The sequence below is a fragment of the Xyrauchen texanus genome, chromosome 43 (assembly GCF_025860055.1).
Source record: "Xyrauchen texanus isolate HMW12.3.18 chromosome 43, RBS_HiC_50CHRs, whole genome shotgun sequence".
Lineage (NCBI taxonomy): Eukaryota > Metazoa > Chordata > Actinopteri > Cypriniformes > Catostomidae > Xyrauchen > Xyrauchen texanus.
This window is the reverse complement of record NC_068318.1, coordinates 6359618-6382542: the sequence shown is the minus strand read 5'-3', so window position 1 is coordinate 6382542 and position 22925 is coordinate 6359618. Positions and strand designations below refer to the sequence as shown.

At 40.5% G+C, this 22925-nt stretch overlaps 1 protein-coding gene across 1 annotated transcript in view; it reads left to right on the top strand.

The window, feature by feature from the left end:
- LOC127636063 (ciliary neurotrophic factor receptor subunit alpha-like) overlaps window positions 1–22925 on the top strand; it is a 335920-nt gene that overhangs the window by 259430 nt on the left and 53565 nt on the right. Inside the window, exon 6 of the mRNA XM_052116438.1 lies at window positions 13205–13368. Within this exon, the coding sequence (XP_051972398.1) occupies window positions 13205–13368 (164 nt within the window). The remainder of the gene's footprint in view (window positions 1–13204; window positions 13369–22925) is intronic.

The window sequence follows — 22925 nt, the reverse complement described above, 5'->3', positions numbered from 1 at the left end:
ACTCCAAACTGAATGTCAGAATGGGAAAGAAAGGTGATTTAAGCAATTTTGAGCGTGGCATGGTTGTTGGTGCCAGACGGGCCGGTCTGAGTATTTCACAATCTGCTGAGTTACTGGGATTTTCACACACAACCATTTCTAGGGTTTACAAAGAATGGTGTGAAAAGGGAAAAACATCCAGTATGCGGCAGTCCTGTGGGCAAAAATGCCTTGTTGATGCTAGAGGTCAGAGGAGAATGGGCCGACTGATTCAAGCTGATAGAAGAGCAACTTTGCCTGAAATAACCACTGCTACAACCCGAGGTATGCAGCAAAGCATTTGTGAAGCCACAACATGCACAACCTTGAGGCGGATGGGCTACAACAGTAGAAGACCCCACCGGGTACCACTCATCTCCACTACAAATAGGAAAAAAAGGCTACAATTTTCAAGAGCTCACCAAAATTGGACAGTTGAAGACTGGAAAAATGTTGCCTGGTCTGATGAGTCTCGATTTCTGTTGAGACATTCAGATGGTAGAGTCAGAATTTGGCGTAAACAGAATGAGAACATGGATCCATCATGCCTTGTTACCACTGTGCAGGCTGGTGGTGGTGGTGGTGGTGTAATGGTGTGGGGGATGTTTTCTTGGCACACTTTAGGCCTCTTAGTGCCAATTGGGCATCGTTTAAATGCCACGGCCTACCTGAGCATTGTTTCTGACCATGTCCATCCCTTTATGGCACGATGTACCCATCCTCTGATGGCTACTTCCAGCAGGATAATGCACCATGTCACAAAGCTCGAATCATTTCAAATTGGTTTCTTGAACATGACATTGAGTTCACTGTACTAAAATGGCCCCCACAGTCACCAGATCTCAACCCAATAGAGCATCTTTGGGATGTGGTGGAACGGGAGCTTCGTACCCTGGATGTGCATCCCACAAATCTCCATCAACTGAAAGATGCTATCCTATCAATATGGGCCAACATTTCTAAAGAATGCTTTCAGCACCTTGTTGAATCAATGCCACGTAGAATTAAGGCAGTTCTGAAGGCGAAAGGGGGTCAAACACAGTATTAGTATGGTGTTCCTTATAATCCTTTAGGTGAGTGTATATATATATATATACATATTGCTATTTGCACTTCTGGTTAGATGTTTACTGCATTTCTTTGGCTCTGTACTTGTATTTTGCACAATGACAATAAAGTTGAATCAAATATAATCTAATCTAATATGACCAAATTATTATTTGTTTTTAAATCTTCACTTTGTTGGTCTAAAGATGTCTTCTCTGTTTCTACCTACATGTTGGTTCCACCATATGACTTTGTTTTGGTGGACAAAATGTTTTGAAATATTAATAATAATACATTTAATTTGTATAGCACCTTGTTCATCATAAAAGATGTGTATTCAAGTAATAGGTTTGTATGGATTGCATTTGTAATATATATTTTAAATAATTTAATAGAAGCAGGCAAAAAATTAGCGTCATGTCATTGACCCATATATATTCAATAATTAAAAGCTTACTTCTAGAAATATTTTTTGGAAATCATACATTATAATTTTATGGAATCTACACGTTAGCCTATATTTTACGTATCATGTACCTCCGTGGTTGTGAGCACAGGAACGACTGGGGAACGACCTCCGTGGTCGTGAGCACGGGTAGCGACTTGGGAACGACCTCCCTGGTTGTGAGCACGGGTAGCGACTGGGGAACGACCTCCCTGGTCGTGAGTACAGGCAGAGACGGGGAAGAAGGTGTACTCTTTTTCTCCTCCTTTTCAGGACAGCTGGTAGCACAGTTACGGGAGCGTGCGAGGCCACAGGCATTGGCTCTGGGACGGTTGAGGCTACAGGTGTGGGTGCTGGCTCATTGGCAGTGGCAGGCGTGGGTGGTAGCTCATTGGCCGTGGAAGGCTTGGAGCAAGAAGCCAAAGATGCAGGTTTCGGCCCAGAGTTCCCACCATATTCCACTGTGAATGGAGAACCGGAGGCATCAGCTCCTTCAGTGCACTATTCAGACAAGTCTGGAAGAAAACCACCAGAGAGTGGTCTGGATAGTGGACTAAATCCTCTTGTTCTAAGAACTCACAGGTGTGATTCTCAACTGGATGGTCCCCTTGCTTGAGAAGCAGAATACAGACAGCTGCTAGATCCATGTTGGGTCAGTTCTTCTGGGCCGAATGGTTGTTGAGATGAAACAGGAGACGTCGTATCTACACTCACCTAAAGGATTATTAGGAACACCATACTAATACTGTGTTTGACCCCCTTTCGCCTTCAGAACTGCCTTAATTCTACGTGGCATTGATTCAACAAGGTGCTGAAAGCATTCTTTAGAAATGTTGGCCCATATTGATAGGATAGCATCTTGCAGTTGATTGAGATTTGTGGGATGCACATCCAGGGCATGAAGCTCCCATTCCACCACATCCCAAAGATGCTCTATTGGGTTGAGATCTGGTGACTGTGGGGGCCATTATAGTACAGTGAACTCATTGTCATGAACAAGAAACCAATTTGAAATGATTCGATCTTTGTGACATGGTGCATTATCCTGCTGGAAGTAGCCATCAGAGGATGGGTACATGGTGGCCATAAAGGGATGGACATGGTCAGAAACAATGCTCAGATAGGCCGTGGCATTTAAACGATAAGGGGCCTAAAGTGTGCCAAGAAAATATCTCCCACACCATTACACCACCACCACCAGCCTGCACAGTGGTAACAAGGCATGATGGATCCATGTTTTCATTCTATTTACGCCAAATTCTGACTCTACCATCTGAATGTCTCAACAGAAATCGAGACTCATCAGATCAGGCAACATTTTTCCAGTCTTCAACTGTCCAATTTTGGTGAGCTCTTGCAAATTGTAGCCTCTTTTTCCTATTTGTAGTGGAGATGAGTGGTACCCGGTGGGGTCTTCTGCTGTTGTAGCCCATCCGCCTCAAGGTTGTCCGTGTTGTGGCTTCACAAATGCTTTGCTGCATACCTTTGGTTGTAACGAGTGGTTATTTCAGGCAAAGTTGCTCTTCTATCAGCTTGAATCAGTCGGCCCATTCTCCTCTGACCTCTAGCATCAACAAGGTATTTCTGCCCACAGGACTGCCGCATACTGGATGTTTTTCCCTTTTCACACCATTCTTTGTAAACCCTAGAAATGGTTGTGCGTGAAAATCCCAGTAACTGAGCAGATTGTGAAATACTCAGACCGGCCCGTCTGGCACCAACAACCATGCCACGCTCAAAATTGCTTAAATCACCTTTCTTTCCCATTCTGACATTCAGTTTGGAGTTCAGGAGATTGTCTTGACCAGGACCACGCCCCTAAATGCATTGAAGCAACTGCCATATGATTGGTTGATTAGATAATTGCATTAATGAGAAATTGAACAGGTGTTCCTAATAATCCTTTAGGTGAGTGTATATGCAGGCTTTAATAAAAATGTTGACAGTGAAACAACAAACGGAAACTCAAAACAACAACAAACAAGAAATGACAAAGCAATGTAAAAACGTCTAGGTTACTATTGTTACCTCCGTTCCCTGATGGAGGGAATGAGACGCTGTGTTGAAGAATCGACACTAGGAATTAGAATTTGCATGTCATAAATGTTTTAGAGGAATCGCCGTGCCTGGCTTGAATAAGGTGAGGCATTTCAGCACTGACTGCACTCGCTCATTGGTGAGTCTGAGACTATCATTGAGACTGAGTCTAACTCCATGCCTAGAAAAGAGATGCTCTGAACCGGGGCGAGCTCAAGATCAATATTTAATTCCTTTTTTACTAATTCTCCACCCTGCTCAGTCAATCTCCACTTTAACTTACACTTTCTTCTTGTGTTTTTGGTGATTCTTCATGCATATCACCACCTACTAGGAAGAGAGAAGGATTTCTAGCAAAACTGGACTTAAACATTAATCTGTTTCTCACCTACACCTGTCATATCAAGTCTGAAGTCATTGATTAAACCACTGGAGTTGTATGTATTACTTTTATGCTGCTTTTATATGCTTTTTGGAGCGTCAAAATTTTGGCACCACTTCAATTACATTGAATGGACCTACAGAGCTGAAATATTCTTCTAAAAATCTTAATTTGTGTTCTGAAGAAAGAAAGTCATTGACAGATGGCTTGAGGGTGAGTAAATGATAAGAACATTTAAATTTGTGTGACAGTGAAACAACAAATGGGAACTCAAAACAACAACAAACAAGAACTGACAAATGAATGTAAAATCTAAAGGGTATTTACAAACAAAAGCTAATGAGGGAATGGAAAACAGGTGAGAACAATCAGGTGGCAAACAGATGGCAGTGATGAGGGCAGTGCATACTGGGAAATGTAGTCCGGGAAATCACTTCAAATTAAGAGTCCTAGGAAACATGAGGGAGACAGACTGTGACAACATGAGTTTTAACAGAAGAATTAATGTAAGTGCTTTTATAAAATTATAAGTTTAATGAAATTTCTGCCTTTAAAACCCTCTAAAAATTGACCCTGTTCACTTCCATTGTAAGTGCCTCACTGTAACCTCGATTTTGCTTTTTTTAAAGAAAAGGATAGACGAGTCGAAAGTTGTGTTATTTCTTTAAGTAGCACATGGGGGGGCCACATTGTCCTCCTTTGAGATACAATGTTCAACATTGATTTAGTTCTTGTATATTTTAAGCCCAGAAATAGTTGTGTTCTCATGCATGATGCACAAATTTCTGAAGTTTGTGACTGGTGGAATGTTCTGCTGAAGTATTACTCTGCAAATGTTGATACTTTTCTATCTTTATAAAGGCTAATCATTATTATAAATTATATTATAATCTGTAATTAATATTATTATTAAAAATGTCACTTTTTTTATTCTATTACATTAATACTTTAAAGCTACTAAATTTATTCAGCCAAAAGTAGAGAGTGGTTTTCTCGTTTCCTTGTTAATGTTGTTTGATTAATAGCGTTTATATGACATAGACTACTAGACAGTGCTCAGTTCGGATACATGTACACTTCAAGTCCGTTTAAATTTACTTTAGACATAAACGACTGTGTTTACATTAAATCCTCATCAAGACGGGCAATGACGGAATTATAAAGTGTATTTAACCATTTAGATACGCACTTGCACTCAAACATTAGCCGCCTGTCAATAAAACAACACGCAGCTACAAACATCAGGAATTAAATATTCGATCTTTTATATTTCATCTATATCAACCAACCAGTGGTGCTCTTGCTATCATGATTATTATAATGAACACCCCTGTTCTAGATGTAAAATATAGGCTAAATATAGAAAACTACTCAAAATTTGATTGAGGACATCGCTCTTTTTTACGATAAACATCTAGATCATTTTATTGCCCAGCCCTATTGATAACATTGCATTAATCTCTCATAGCAGCCCAATAATCTCAGTGATAGATAGTTAAATTACAGGCTACGTTATAGACACACAGAATCTAGTTAGCAGAAATATGAAATATGAAACCTCAATATGTTTCTTCAAATTAGAGGCAGGATTAATGCTGATATCTGGCTTGAGCAAGTTAAACTCACATGACACGATCAAGCAATTGGCCTTTTTCACTGTGAAAAGCCCTTCCAGGTGCGGCCGAGATGTTCAGCTGTAAACTGTGCTTGAGGCATTCTCCAGATCCATAACAGTTGGTGCCAGATCTGTAGCAGCCATTCAAGTTTTTATGTGTGATTTGATTTGAGAGGAGTCACAAGACTTTCCCTATTCAATCATGTTGATAGAAAAAATTAAATCAGGACAGGGAAGAAGTGAACAGACAGTGGGAAAATAGAGAAGTAAAAGTAAAGTTACAGCACTTAAAATAAACTCAAGTAAAAAGTAAACATTTTAAAAGTAACGCGAGTATTAGTAATTTGTTACTTTACACCCCTGACCTTAACTACATATTCCTTTAAAACATGATTGCATTGCTGATCATGAAAGTAAATACATTACATTGTACCGTTTACTGGAAAGTATAATTTACTTTGCATCGAAAGTGCCACTTTCTCACCAATAGTCAGCTGAAGAGCTTGCACGCTCGTTCTCTTTCTCAGACACACATACACAGCGTGCACAGGGAGAGAAAAAGAGTGTGCACACTCTCATGCAGTCACCGTTAAGATAATGGCACTGATGCAAAGTTGGTTAAGAGGAAAAATGTGACATTTTGTTGTGTTTTTTTATTTTTATTTCTTAAATGACAAACAACATTTTGAATTATCCGTCAACGTTTTTTAAAAGCGGTAAAATGTACACTCTCTTAGGAACCCCCTGGAGTTCTCACTGTGAACCCCTGTTTGGGAAACGCTGTTGTAGTTTAACCACCAGATGTTAGCATGTTTTTCAAATAATCTTAAGGGAAACACATCAAAATTAAACTAAGTTTGTGAAAAGTATACCAAACCTAAAAGTATATTTTAGAATTGTGTGAGGCTATATTGAAATTTACTGTGAAAGACAAAATGAGCCTGCCCTAAACTAGCTCATGTTTGCCAGCCACTCTGAGAAACCACATTCACCTCCCATTCGGAATAAAAATATTATACTGTATGTATTGGCTAGTTGGTGTTGGTGGTTTTACGGTGGCTGCTGGCAACTAAATGAAGTGTTTACATGCATGGCTACATGTGTGCTTGATAGTAATAAAAATGCTAATGCCATCTGGATCCCTGGATTGACAGCTCCAAAAATGCTTTTGATATTCAGGAGACACATATGCTCAAAGGACATCTGGAGAAGTTGTTGATTTTTGAGGAGATATATGAATTATGTCAAACTGATTTTCTGGTCAGAGGGACGATCAGAAGATCATAAAGAGCAAAGCTCAACACTGTACATCATTCATGTCTTTTTTTCGATTACAGCTTTTGCTAGTGGCATTTGTCAAGAGTAGTTCTGTCTATTAATCACTCTTAAAACTGTCCTTTTTGTACTGTGCCATGTCATAACTCATATACCACAAGTAGTCAACATTAGGGATATGCTCTGGCCATATTTTAACTCCTTCTAAGAAGTATTAGAGCAAACAGAATTTTCATAAAAATTTGTATCCAGTGGATAGCACTGTCGCCACACAACAAGAAGGTCCTTGATTCAAGTCCTGGCCAACCCTGGGCCTTTCTGTGTGGAGTTTGCATGTGCTCCTTGTGTTGTCGGTGGTTTCCTCCAGGGACTCAAGATGGTGCCGAGTATGGCTGCTGCGTTGCGAGCTCTGATACAACACTGCGGTTTATTGTTTGTTTTGTTTACAGTTCTTTGTTTTTTTGTCTTGGATGTTGTCTGCCTTATTGTTTACGACAGACAAACGCTTTGGACATTGGTTCTACAATTACACATCGAAAACCGGACTTCAAATTCCTTAATGCCGACCCGCTGTTTACAAACACGCCGGCGGAGCCCTTTGTTTGGGATGCTCGGCCGCGGAAACGCAGAAGGAAAAGAGGAAAACGAGCCGGCGTTCTCATCAGAGTAAGACGTCGTGCAAATCGACCCCCGCTACCCAGTATACTACTGGCAAATGTTCAGTCTCTGGACAACAAGCTTCTGCGAGCTGAGAGCTGGATCTCTTTCCAACGAGAGACGAGGGACTGCTGCGTTATATGCCTTACAGAAACCTGGCTGGCTGCGGAGATTCCAGACTCGGCCATCGAAATCACGGGCTTTTCCGTGCACCGAGCGGACAGAGCGAAAGACCTCTCAGGTAAAAGCAGAGGTGGTGGTGTATGTTTTATGATCAACAAATCATGGTGTGATCAGAGGAACGTACATTTCATCAAGTCTTTCTGCTCTCCTGATCTGGAATATCTCATGCTTCTGTGTCGACCATTCTGGCTACCGAGGGAATTCACAGCGGTCATTATCACAGCTGTGTACATCCCCCCACAAGCCGACACAGACCGGGCACTCAGGGAACTGTATGGGAGTATAAGTGAGCAGGAAACCGCGCACCCTGAGGCTGCGTTCATTGTTACCGGGGACTTTAACAAAGCCAACTTCAAAACAATCGCTCCAAAATACCACCAACACATAAAGTTCAACACACGAGGGGACCGGGTTTTAGACCATTGTTACTCTCTTTTCCGGAATGGCTACAAATCCCTCCCCCGCCCCCCATTTGGCAAATCGGACCACAATTCCGTTCTGCTTCTGCCCGCGTACAGGCAGAAACTGAAACGGGACGCACCCACCCTCAGAACGATCCAGTGCTGGTCGGACCAATCAGACTCAGCTACAAGACTGTTTTGATCATGCGGACTGGGAGATGTTCCGGTCCGCCTCTGATGACGACATCGAGGTTTACGCTGACAGCGTAATGTGTTTCATCAGGAAGTGCGTAGAGGATGTTGTTCCGACCAAAACAATATGGATATACCCCAACCAGAAACCATGGGTTAACGGCGATGTTCGCGCGGCACTCAATGCGCGGACCTCCGCTTTCTCCTAACACGGAGGAGCGTAAACAAGCCAGTTATGCCCTCCGTAACACCATCAGTGCAGCCAAACGCCAGTACAGGCACAAGCTTGAAGGTCAGTTCAACACCACTGACTCTAGAAGTATGTGGCAGGGAATTAACACCATCACGGACTACAAACGGAATAAAGACTCCGCCGTGAACACCGCTGCATCTCTCCCGGACGAACTTAATACATTTTATGCTCGTTTTGAGGAAAATAACACTGCCCTCGCGGAGAGAGTATTCGCGGCTGACGCTACAGAGGTTGGTTCACTCTCCGTCTCTGTTGTAGATGTAACCCGATCCTTCCGACGGGTGAACATCTGTAAAGCCGCGGGTCCAGACGGCATTCCGGGCCGCGTCATCAGAGCGTGCGCGAATCAACTGGCTGGTGTTTTTACGGACATTTTCAATCTGTCCCTCTCCCTGTCTGTAGTCCCCACATGCTTCAAAACATCAACCATTGTGCCTGTACCGAAGCAAGCCACAATCACTTTTTTTTATTATTATTTATTTATTTATTTATTTAACAGGGACAGTGTATGGCACTCAACCATACCAGAATTAGCTACAAGCTAAATTTCATCTTTAGTCCCTGGGCAGGAAAAGGGACTACATCTTTTGCTTAAATGACTGGCGTCCTGTTGCTCTGACCCCCATCATCAGCAAATGCTTTGAAAGGTTAATCAGAGATTACATCTGCTCTGTTCTGCCCCCCTCTTTGGACCCATTGCAGTTTGCCTACCGTAACAACCGTTCCACTGATGATGCCATTGCATCTACATTACACACTGCTCTCTCCCATCTGGAAAAAAGGAACACATATGTGAGAATGCTGTTTGTAGACTACAGCTCAGCATTCAACACCATAGTGCCCTCCAAGCTTGATATGAAACTCCGGGCTCTGGGCTTAAACAGCTCACTGTGCAGCTGGATCCTGGATTTCCTGTCAGGCAGACGTCAGGTGGTTAGAATGGGCAGCAACACCTCCTCATCACTGACCCTCAACACTGGAGCCCCGCAGGGCTAAGTTCTTAGCCCTCTCCTGTATTCCCTATACACGCATGACTGTGTGGCAACACATAGCTCCAATACCATCATTAAGTTTGCTGACGATACGACGGTGGTAGGTCTGATCACTGACAATGATGAAAGAGCCTACAGAGAGGAGGTGCGCACTCTGTCCCGCTGGTGTCAGGAGTACAACCTCTCCCTCAACGTCAGTAAAACCAAGGAGCTTGTAGTGGACTTCAGGAGAAAAGACAGAGTACACAGCCCCATCACCATTAATGGAGCACCGGTAGAGAGAGTCAGCAGTTTCAAGTTCCTCGGTGTCCACATTACTGAGGAACTCACATGGTCCGTCCACACTGAGGCCGTTGTGAAGAAGGCTGACCAGCGCCTCTTCTTCCTGAGACGGCTGAGGAAGTTTGGAATGAACCAACACATCCTCATACGGTTCTACACCAGCACTGTAGAGAGCATCCTGACTGGCTGCATCACCGCCTGGTACGGCAATAGCACCGCCCACAACTGCAAAGCCCTGCAAAGGGTGGTGCGAACTGCCAGAAACATCACCGGAGGTGAGCTTCCCTCCCTCCAGGACATATACACAAGGCGGTGTGTGAAAAAAGCTCAGAGGATCATCAGAGACTCCAGCCACCCGAGTCATGGTCTGTTCTCACTGCTACCATCAGGCAGGCGGTATCGCAGCATCAGGACGTGGACCAGCCGACTACATGACAGCTTCTTCCCCCAAGCAGTCAGACTGTTGAACACTTGATCTATCAGGATCAATAATTAGCACTGCACTTTATTAATCTATAATCTCACACTGGACTGTCAACATATTCTCCTCAATTCAACTACTTATATATATTTCATATACTCCCACTTATTGTATATTGTGTATTCTATATTGTGTGTATTGTTTACTGTGCATTGTATATAATTATTGTGTTGTGTAAGTATGTGTACATTTGATATGTAAATTGTTGTTGTGTAAGTATGTTGTTTATTGTAATTGGTATATGTCTCGTCACTGTCATGACTGCTATGTTGCTCGGAACTGCACACAAGAATTTCACCTACTGTTGCACTTGTGTACATGGTAGTGTGACAATAAAGTGATTTGATATGATTTGATTTGGTTTCCCCACACAATCCAAAAACATGCAGGTCAGTTGAATTCGAAACACTAAATTTGCAGTAGGTGTGAATGCATTTGTCTGTCAATATATTTGACTTAACCAGGGATGTAGTCCACTTCTTTAGAAGTCTGCATTGTGTATACCCACTTCTAAATCCCCTCTGATGTCCATCAGTCAGTAGTGTCCTGTATTAGCCAAAAACATGACAGTCCAGCACATGAGTAGCTAATCCAATCGCAGTGTTTCCCATTAATTGACTAGTCTAATTTGCCCCGCCACGGTCTCATAATGAACCGAAAACATTTTTACACTTCTCATCTAAAATATTTTTGCACTTCTCAGTCTCACAATAACATAAAATAAAAGGCTGTGTTTTTTGCGCTCTCTCTCACATGCCAGTCAGTTCCTCACCAGTTGCTGTAAACTCACACACTCGCAGATATAACACTGGAGTATTCCATCCGTTATTTGGTTGAGGACGACGACAAATCTTTGAGGTAAGTAACGTTAACTCAGCCCTGTACATTGCGTATAAACCACTCACATATGCGAGTAAATTACTCACTGTGCGACCAAAAAACGTCTGTTATTAGCCACTGGCAACAAGTAAAGTGAGGCATAATAAAATTATGCTGCACTTTCAATAATGAAATTAACTAGTTGTGTAGTTTTGAACATCGAGTCCCTTTTACTGAATACAAACAGTTGAAGCTGGAGTCAGCCTCTGTCTGATGTCTGATGAGCATGGGAATAAGCACTTGTGCCATTCAGTTGTGAAGATGAATCACTTCTCAAGCGTTCTGATGTGCACGGCCTCTACAGAGACTTTCACCAAACTCCCGTGAAAAATAAACAAGGTATAAACGTATTAATTTTGTGAACGCAAAGGACTCCAGTTTCAATTAAAGGCCATGTAATGCAAATGGGGTTTATTCACGTTGTGCAAGCAGTGAGACAGAGGAGATGTCCTGCTCTATTTATGTGGAGATGATTAAATGCAAGGAACACAATCTCAAAGTCTTCCTCAATGAGAAATATGGGCTTGTGAGATAATAAGAAAGCCTTAAAATAATATGTGAAAGATTTTTTTCTCTAACATGATCGTAGAGGGTTTTAAACTAACATTAAATGTATCCACTGCATTTATAGACTACTCGACACACAATTTATCATCATCAGTGTACAAGAGCAAACAGATAATATTACCGGCAAAGTTACAATCATGATGATTAACATAAATTAACATTAGCATTACTAGGTTAATTGGCATAACGTTACACTGCTTACACCTTCACTAGCTAGCTATCGTTAGCGGTCTCAGATAACGTTAAAAGATAAAAAGATGAAACTGACATCCCTAGGTTTTACCCTGCTTTTCAGAATGGTTAGGTCATGAAAATGTTAAAGCTACAGTAGGTAGTATTTATTCATTGAAAAAATTGTTTTCTATATAAACATGGTGTCTTGTTAAAGGAGGCCCTGTGAGAGATTAGTTAGCAGCACAGACTCTCTGAGTGAAAAATGTGGATCGATAGTGTCAATCCAGCAAATTTGAGCCAATCGCTTTTGGCGAGGCGGGCCTTGGCTCTGTTTGTGAACAGCTGTCAATTAAACCCTGGCTGGGGGTGAAGAGCATCATGTATATGGGGAAGAATTGGGGGTGCTGTTTCTCAATTCAGTTTATTTCAAAGTCGTCTACTGCAGCTTTAAGAGCACAACACTGTTTACAAGAGCACAACACTAGACTCTTTATTTTGCTCTCAAAGTGCACCAGATGGAAGTATTTAACTTTAAAATGTACAACATTTTATTACGGAGGAGCATGCCCTCAAACCCCCCTAGAGGGTCAGAGGTCCACCCCCCATAGTCTCACAAAATCCTGTGGGAAACACTGCAATCGCATTTGAATAAATGCAAATATACCCTAAAAAAAAACAGTAAAGACTTCCGTAGACTACTTGCAAGGTTAGAGAATAGTTGTCCAATTTTCATGTGTGGATGGACTAAGGAATAAGGAATAGTTCATGCAAAATTCATAATTATGTAGTTGTTTCTTCCTATAGTCTTTGGGCCAGTATTGATTGCAAAATCTGCACCTCTTCTGTGGCTAATATTAATTTCATAATGATCCTTACTCCGTGAAGTCAATCAGCAGAAGTTAAGTGACAGTGTGCAAATACTATTGGCCCATTTTGGGGTGAACTAATTATGCAAGACTAGATGTACATGTCACTGTTTATAACACTGTGCTACTTTAAAATAAATGGGGGGCATAAATTAAGAGTATACCCACTTCTCCAGGCACCACTACACCACTGGTCATAACTGATATACCACTAGCAGTCAACATTAGGGGTATTTTCTCTGGCTCAGCCTTCTAAGAAGTATTAAAACAAACAAAAGTCCTTTGTTACAGTCACATCCGACCCTGGGCTTTTCTGCATGGAGTTTGCATGTTCTCCTTGTGTTGGCGGGGGTTTCCTCCAGGTGCTCTGGTAAACTCTATATAGGATGAATGGATATGTTTTTTAAGATACTTTTTATTAGTCATGGGCTTACATTGACATCAATTTGGTCCAACAGTGAAACCAGACCCTCCTGAGAAGGTGGTGGCCAAACCCGTAACCAACAATGCACGAAGACTGGAGGTGACCTGGAACAGCCCCTCTACATGGCCCGATGTGGAGAACTTCCCACTGAAGTACTTCCTGCGCTACCGGCCACTCATCCGTGACCAGTGGCAGCATGTAAGTGTGGATTAACTTCTTCTGTAGCTTCCTTTCCTTGTAGGTCATCTTCATTGTAAAAGCAGTTTCATAAACCCTACCCTTGTGAAAAGTCCATCTTAGACCAGCATAATATTTTAGGCTGGTTTATGCTAATTCGCTGGTTTGGTCCTGGTCTGGCTGGTGTATTAGCTTAATTATACTGTTACACTGTAAAATGTTGCTTAGAAATCAAAATGTTCATTCTGAATGTTCAGATACCCTCAAATCGACCCCATTCTGTTGCAAGAAATGCTGCAGACATTTTTGCATACATTTAGACATGTTAACATTTACCTGTATTGCTTCTGGATATGCATTGCACGAGCAGTCTCAAAGACATGGAAACCAAAAATTATTTTGCATTAAAAAAAAAATGCATTCCTAATGACTTTATTACATCATTTACAACTAAATATACAACTCACTTTTGGTGCCACCCAGTGGTTATTTTACCTGAAAATTAGTCAACACTTTCATCTTCATCCATTGGGGGCAGTGTATCAAATTTTTGTAAACACAGACTAATTTTTGCAGCAGAACTTTCAACCTCTTGTTGCCGAATTCACAGTGTGATCAGTCTACTGGTTATGCTGGTCAACTAATGCATTCTTACAAGTTTAGAAATTTGAACGGTGCAGAGTTTCCCAAAAGCATTGCAAGCTTAAGTTGATCGTAGAGACTATTGCCGCCAATGGTTTCTACCATTTACTAAGGCTTACGATGTTTTGGGGAAATGCAGCCCAGGTCAGTTGTCTCTGGTTTAACATACTGGGGTGCGTTTCCCGTACAACAATGTAACAGTGCTTAGCATCAACAGTGCAAACCATAGAGAAATTAGCTTGCTAATTATGACTGTTTCCCGAAACCCTAGTAATGCACATGCATTGTCTGAACCATATTGGTTCAAAAATACAGCACTTTCATTAATGACGTTACACAGGGAGTGGAGTAATAACTTCTGCGAATATTAAATTTTAAAAACTAATTTACACGTACACCAGAAAGCCGTATAATGTGAGTAAGCTGCTGAAGACAGGAAAGTTGCATGCACTGTGTAATGAGACAGATACATGCGCTGCATTCCCCCGACTCACTTAAGCACATACGCAGCGTACTATTCGATTACATATAATCGGCACATAACCGGAATAAGCTGTTTTCTTAAATTCATGTAAACGTGGTCAAATTGTTGACAGAAAGACACATATGGAATGGCAGATTTAGAACCCTAAGCAAATTCAAATGCTGTCCACACAGCAAACTAACAAGGAACTATGCTTATAACCACAGCTTAAGTTCCAACCACACAACTATGTGATGCTGTTTTGCAAATGTTCACTGAAACTACCGTTTCGGTAAACAACAAATTGTTGGAACTTGCGACCATAGTTGGCTAACAATGCTTTTGGGAAATGGTTCCCTGGTTGGGCCCAATAAGCTAATGCACAAAACGTAAGCTAGTCAGCAGCTATGTTGGTCTTTTTAGCAGGGTTTAGAATATTGCAACCATGTCATATTTTCTACAAGAATACAGCTGTCAATGTGTGCCAATGTGATTTTGTACCATTGTCATGTCCCTGCAAGAATCCAATTGTGTCCCTCCTACTCCTGAAAATGAAACTAGACATGCCCTTTGGAAACGGATTTGCTCACTAAGAAGTCAGTCAGTGTTTTGGAGACAGTTAAAAACTAAATGATTTATATCCCACAGTCTCAGCTGATATATGCTGCCTTCCTGCTGAAATGAGACCCCTGCATGCCTACAAGTCATAGAACATTTCTCACATTTAGTTGTCTTAGTATTCTTGAATATATCCCTCTAACATATCAAAGGCATAAAGAAAGGCAAATTAGACAGAGGCCAACATGGCAGGTTTTATGAAATGCCTTCATCCTTGAAACACAAAAACCATGAAACACATCTTATTCCACCCTAAACAAAGCCCAACTACTAAATTTCCAAATAAACTATTACTCAGTGCTGTACAGATCTTATTTTACTTCTCTAAGGCCTCTACTCCTCTGAAACAAACAATTTCAGCCCCAAAACAAGCTCATACCAGCTTATTGCAGCAAAGACCATATTGAAGTCCATCACATAGAGGTGGAAAGCTCATCCGTCTTGTGCAGGGCCACATTTCAGCTGTGCCTCATATGTGCACTCATGTAGTGTATCACAGCGAGGGGGCTTCAGAGAGATGAAAGAGCCAGCTCGGCATGGGGAGTACGTAGTAAGAAGTCATTCATTCTGCTGAGGAATGAGGAGATGGCAGGTGGAACAGACCTTGTTGAGCGATGATCAGAGCTGCCTGCGATCTGATGCCAAAATGTGGCATGGAAATAATTATGTGCTTTTAGTTAGTGGATAAATAATCATTAATATTTAAAATGAATTAAGTATCTTCCAGTTGGATTCAGTTGCATGTTTAGAAACAAAACTCAGTTAATAGTACACTTAATGAGCCGTTTCAATGCTTGTCGAAGCTATGGTGTTCTGGGTGGTTGTTAGCACGTTGCTTCGGTGTTGAAAGTAGTTGTTAGCATTTTTCAATGCAGATGCTAGGGTATTCTAGGTGGTTTCTATGCCAGAGCATTGCTCAGCAGTTGCTATATGTTTTGGGTGGTTGTTAGCAGTTTGCTATGCAGTTGCTTGGGTGTCCTAAACAGTTGCCAAGGCATTCGTATCTGGTTGAAAGGAGGTTTTGGGGGCTTTGCTGTGAATTTCCTAGGGTATTCTTGTTGGTTGTTAGCATGTTGCCATGCAGAGGCTTGGGTTTTCCAGGTTGTTGGCAGGGAATTGCTAAGTATTTGCTAGGGTGTTCTTGGTGGTTGCTTTTGCAGTTTCAGTGTGGTTGCTAGGGTGTTTTTGGTGGCTGTAAGCAGCTTTGTGCAGTTGCGTGGGTGTCCTAAATAGTTGCCAGGGCATTGGTATGCAGTTGCAGGGATGTTCTGGGTGGTTGTTAGAATGTTGTTTTGTAGTCGCTAGGGTGTTCTAGGCATTGCTTTGCAGTTGCTGTGGGGTTTTGGGTCATTGCTAGGGCATTGCTATGTGATTGATAGGGTGTTTTTGGACGGTTGTTAAGATGTTGCTATGATGTTTCTAGGGTGTTCTAGGTGGTTGATAGGAATTTGCTAGGTGGTTTCAAGGATTTTCTGGATTGCTATGTATCATTTCTAATAATTGCAAACACCACTAATAAATACAAAAATTAAATATTATACAGTGTATATGAATATACTGTATATAGTGTACAGTATATAAGGCAAGCATCACTATACAGTATGTATATATTGTGTGTGTGTGTGTGTGTGTGTGTGTGTGTGGATTCCTTTATTTGTGAATTCAGTGCTTCGACACAAATAAAGCCATCTTTCATAAGAGCTTAGTGGAAGCCATTTTAAGTGATCAATACACACTTTACTGCATTCCATGAAATCATATCCACTTATAAAATATCAAAATTGTACTTAGTAGTTTGTTCTTGATCCATCTATCAAATCTCCAATGAAACAATAACAACAGCAATCACTTGGTAGAAATCACAGCAATGCATGGCCTAACATTGACATGTTCATAATTAGAGAGTAGAAATAATTTGGATGACTCAGATGAATGGACAGAGAAATTCAATGGATCAATATTTCTGCTCAGTTGTAATTGACTGAGATGAAGAGACATATGATGCTGTGGAGCTTTAAAAAGCAATGACATTTAAAAGTCTACTCAAAGAGCAGCGAAAGTGTATAATAATTATTAGAGAGATATGCATACTTTTATCCAGTGAGTGAGTATTTTAGTATTTTTTAATTTTGTACAAGGTGGCAGAATGGACAGTTATGCCTGATGTAAAAATGTATGACCGTCATTTCATTAGAATATCAAAGATAGGTAGAATTGCATCTGTAAGCAAATGTTCTGGTGTTATGATAAAGCTAAACAAATGGTTACAATAATACGGTTATGTGTATGCATTTAATTAGCGTGTGCATTTGCGGAACAGGTGAAATCATGTTAATCATGAGAGACCTGAATGATGAATAGAAAAAATGGGAGCAGAGAAAAGAGGCAGCTGTGGAATGACTGCATATGATTTACGCTCTGTCTTTTGCCCAGGAAAGCAGCAGGATAGAGGGAGAAAAAGGGAAGGGGGGCAGAGTAAAAAATGGTGAGGTGGGCCATTTTACTTCTTCGTTCCTTTCATTCCCAGAAATGATGTATTTAAACCCGGGCTTTAACAAGCCGCTCTGGTGCCACTCAGCCAAATGAAAAACAATCTGCTCTTGACCATTGGGAACCAGAGAGCAGATTAATTTTCTCAGTTAGAGGCCAAGCTTCATAGAGCACCATACAGGTGACTGAAATGTGACTGCAGATCGAATGGCACTTGGGTTATTGTACCTTTGGGCATTACAATGATGGACAACATTAAGGCCACTTACACACTAATAATTTTTTGTTTGAAAACACATTCATTTTACAATGTTTATGGCTCTAATCCACACTGCCTGGATCAAGACTTTCGAAAACGCTTTTCATATATGCATACTTTCAAATTTATTGACATTATGACACTGAAAAAAAGAATTTTCAAACTTCAACTGATTAGTGTGAACATGGCAAGTATGATGGATTTTCCATTTGCTGAACTGAAACTAATTTACTAATATGGTAGTAACGTAGCAGAGCCAGAGTTTGCACTATTAGCATAAAGTCTGGTCCACATTAGCTGTGTTTTCATACAAGTTGTGCATATCATGTTTCATGTGACTTCTGGGAAAATCTGGGCAAATTAGAAGTAAAAATGGAATTTAAAGCCAAATTTTGTACAACCACCCAGACGAAATGTATGTTTGCTAGTGTTCAGCAGCAGATGCCTTATGCCTGGGAGTGACAGACAGCTCTGAAAGGTAATAGAAGCCAATAATTTTGAAGACAGGCTTTGGCATTTCAAAACAACCAGAGCAAAATTTAGATTGCTTGTTTAGGCAAAGTCACATTACTTTTTTTATTCGTTAGAGGTAGAGGATAAACGGCGCTGCAGTTGCATTTGAGAACTATCGGTTATCGGCAAAATGTATTCCGATAGTTGCAGGTACTGTATATATATATTTTATTATTATTAACATTATTCTTCTTCTGTGACCCCTGAGGCCTGTACAATGAAGATCACTGAATTGACTCAGGGATTCAGGATTGGTTTCATGTTGACAAATTCAAATCAATCCAATCAGGCTTAATTGGTACCATGATGCAGCTCATCAACTTTCTCTGTCAACTCAGGCTTCAATCCTGACTTTAAAATTAGATTACGTGCTCGTGTACATGAATGAGTGACGTTTGCAGCACACAACCAATCATGTTTGAGAACACGATTCACTTCTTGCGAGAGCAGGATTGACATCTTACTGAAAGCTGATTATTATTGCATATTGAATAAGAATTTAAATTAATTTAAACTGTGCACAAGACATTGTTTTAATATGTATATATATATATATATATATATATATATATATATATATATAAAATCAAATAAATGCATTTACACTGAAATCATGAAGACTTACAACACATGATTAAACAGTACAAGTGATAACTGTAAAATTATGAAACAATTAATGACATTTACATAACAAGAAGAAACAGCAGCTGCTACAAGAGCTCAAGAGGACTGCTGCAAACAAATTCTTAATGTGATAAAAAAAAAAAAAAACAGCTGGTAAATCAATTTGTTGCAAGAACACGCAGGCTTATTAATTTTAAAAGATTACATTTATTTAAAATATAAAAGCTTGCATATTTATTTAAATTGAAACTTTATATATCAATTCAAAACTATTACAAACAAATATAGGCTACTATTGATTACAAAATGAAAATACTATAGACTATAAAGATGAATATTCTGCCTAAGTTTATTTTCCTTTTTCAAAATCTACCGGTTAGTATATCAAACAGTGTTATTAGACAATGGAATAAACTGCTTTGTAAATATATATGCGATAATAGGAAACCTAAAATTAGTCTTAAAATTCTTATGTTTTGGAGGACTATTTAATCCCAAATTCCCAAATGTAACCAATTATTCTAAAGCTGCCCAAATTCAACCTGTATTGATTTAGATGAACAGAGAATCTAAAGTGAAATGGAGGAAGATGGAAATGTATCAAATGGGGAACCTAATAATATATCCCTGTTCCTACCCAAACAAAGCAATACAGTTCATTTAAATCAATAGATTATATTTGTATTAATAGTACATTTAGAATTTGGTTAGAAAAATAAACATTTTATATATAGTTAATTTACAAGAAATTGCTAAAGATCCTGATTTCATGACAAATAGATAATACATTTAAATTTTGGGCAGATAGAGGTCTGAAAAAATATCACCAACAATTCACTGATAAAGGAATTAATACATTTTCAAACCAAAAAAAAATTAGAGCTTCCAAATTCAATTTTTTTTTAATTATTTACAGGTAAGACGCTATTTATTAACAGAAGTTAAAGTAAAATAAATAAAAAAGGAAATGCATTAATCCATTAATAAATTATATAATCGATATATACAACTAATTCAATAAAACTGTTAATAAAATATGCAAAATATTGGTATGCAATAATAAGACATATTTGTTCTTTTTTTAAAGACAAATTTTGTGTGCAGCTTATACTGATTATTGCTTATATTATTATAACTTCAAGAAAATTCTCGAGTCCATGAAAGAAAGAAGTGGTTTGGGTGGCATTCACCCCTTTCCATAGAAATCTTGAGCTTTTAATATTTAAAAAACAATTACTGTTTACAGGTATGATTTTAATCCATCCTTTTGGCTGATAACCTAATATATTATGTTTATATTTTTATTTTCAAAGATCATTTTTGCTTTGGTTAAAGAGGGTAAATGAAAAGCAATAACATTTTTAATAAAACAACACTCTGTTGAAAATCTACATTTAGTTTCTAAAATAAATAATTTATCATGAAGAGTAAATTTTGTTTGATTTTATTTGTAAAGTGCACTTTAAGAGACACGGGGAGTGACTTGATTTCATCACAGATGTAATTTTACTCACAGCTGATTGGTTCAGCATCTATAATCCAGAACGAAACCTGCTTCGGAGCAGGTTAGCCATGTAGTGTAAGTTACTATGTTGATGAACACCTCTAAAAGCCGACCAACTTTCATGGTACCTAAAACCTGGGATTGAGGCAAACTAAACAAAAATTTCCCTGGCTAGCCACAGAAACCGACTTCATGGTACAGGCCTCTGGTGTCAATCGTAGTTTTTTCGCTTGTCTGCTAACCGAATAAAACTTTTATCTTACTCACTCCTGATTCAACAGAGAGAACTTGGGAAGCAGGAGACAAACTCTTGCCCAATTATAAAATCTAACAAAAGTATGCTGAGAGGACCATCCTGCCACCATACAAATGTCTTCCAAGGACACACCTCTAACCAATGCCCATGAGGATGCCATGCTCCTTGTGGAATAGGCTCGAATACCCAGAGGCGAATGCAAACCATGTGCCTCATAAGCACTCAAGATTGTATTCACAATCCAATGAGACAGTATCTGCTTTCACACGAAACACCCCTGTTGTGGCCACCAATGCCAACAAACAACTGCTCTGACTTATGCCATTGGCTAGTACGGTCAACATAAACCCACAGAGCCTGTACTGGGCATAGCATATGTAGACTCTTATGCTCCTTCGACTCAAATGGCGACCGCGGATGGTGGTGCGACGGAGAGAGAATGTTTACAGGCAGCTGTCCGTCCTATGTGTGTTTGTGTCTTTTGGTTTCAGTTTTACATTCAAATATTATTTATATTGTCAAGCCGGTTCTCGCCACCTCCTTTCCATTGTTCGCTTTAGAGTCTATCCATTCAATAGAAAATCCAATAGAAAATCCATTCACCAGCGCATGCTCAGCCGCTATAGTGGCCACATAAACTTTAAGCATTGCTGGGGTAACACAAAATAAATCCAGCACTAACCCAACTGGGCAGTGGACTGGATCCTCACCATTTAAACATATATAACCTTCTCATTGATGGAGTTCTAGCATTTAAGATGGTATCAACCACAGCAGGCGATAAACCACAATTCAAAAGAGGACCCCGTTGAGGGGCCAAACCCACAATTTCCATATCTTGGGCCGGGGGTGCCCAATGTTGCCACCTGCCTAAGACAACATGACCATTTTGACTGGAATCTCCCAAGGCATTCTCTCCAGGAGAGAGACCAGAGGCGAAACCATACTTGAGATGGTTGCTCAACACGATCTTCCCAAACCTTCTGCAGACACAAGTGCAGCAGGCATATTGGTGGAAACGCATAAAGATGTGCTGTCTGCCCAGCTGTGTCGGGGGTGAGAAAGAAAACCAGAGGGGGACAGTGTGACATCTCGCTTCATGCAAACAGGTCCACCTCCGCTCTGCCAAACCTCATCCAGATTTGTTCTACAATCTGCGGGTGTAAAATACATTCTCCAAGCATCATAACCTGTCTGGGAAGGAGATCCACTCCCAAATTCAACCAGCCTGGAATATTTACTGCTCGTAGAGACAGCACATTGTCCTGTGGCCAAAGAAGAATGAGAGCGCACCCCTCCCTGGCAGTTGATGTGGCCACCACTGACCTGTTATCCGATCAGATGAGGACATGACTACCTGAATTTATGGAAGGAAAAATCTCAAAGCCAGCACACTGCTAGCATCTCCAGACAGTTTATGTGCCAATTCAGCCGCTCACCCATCCATACTTCTTGTGAGCAGGATGGTTCTTGTACATAGTGCCCCAACCCATAAAGGAGGCATCTGTCGTTATCACCTTGTGGCTACACACCTTTTCCAAGGGAGCTTCCATCCACAGAAAGTTGTTCCGTTTCCATGATAACAGAGCTTGGTAGAACCCAAACGTCACTCTGATGGGATGAAACGCATGCGTCAGTGGATGACGTCCCTTTATGTAAATAAATCCACCACTGAAATTGTCTCACATGCAACATGCCCAGGCGAATGGCAGTGATCAAAAGACCCAAAAGCCTGTGAAACATTCTCGAAGGGTGAATGTGTCCCACTTTGAACATCACTAGACGCTGGCAGACTGAAAGAACGCAAGTTGGAGACAGGCGAGCCAGCATTGTCCGCAAGTCTAGCTCCACCCCTAGAAACAGCATCTGTTGCCTTGGCAAAAAAAAGCTCATGTCCAGGTTGACTCACTGCCCTAGATTGTTCAAGTGACCGAGAAGTATGTGTGAACATGGGGAAGCAAATTAATGTTTGGTCCTCCATATACAAATCACGACCTACTCGATCACCCATACATGCTAAATCACATGTGTCTGATGCATACCAAATGGCAGACTTGCACGAGGAGAAGAGTGTGACCAATGAAGAACCCAAAACACAACTCCTTAATAATGGAAAGACTGCAAAATCAGTGAGTGCAGACATACAGTAACACATCTTAAAAGGAGCATGGGACCCGAAGTCCTTGCCGCCATTGAACAGGGATAGCAT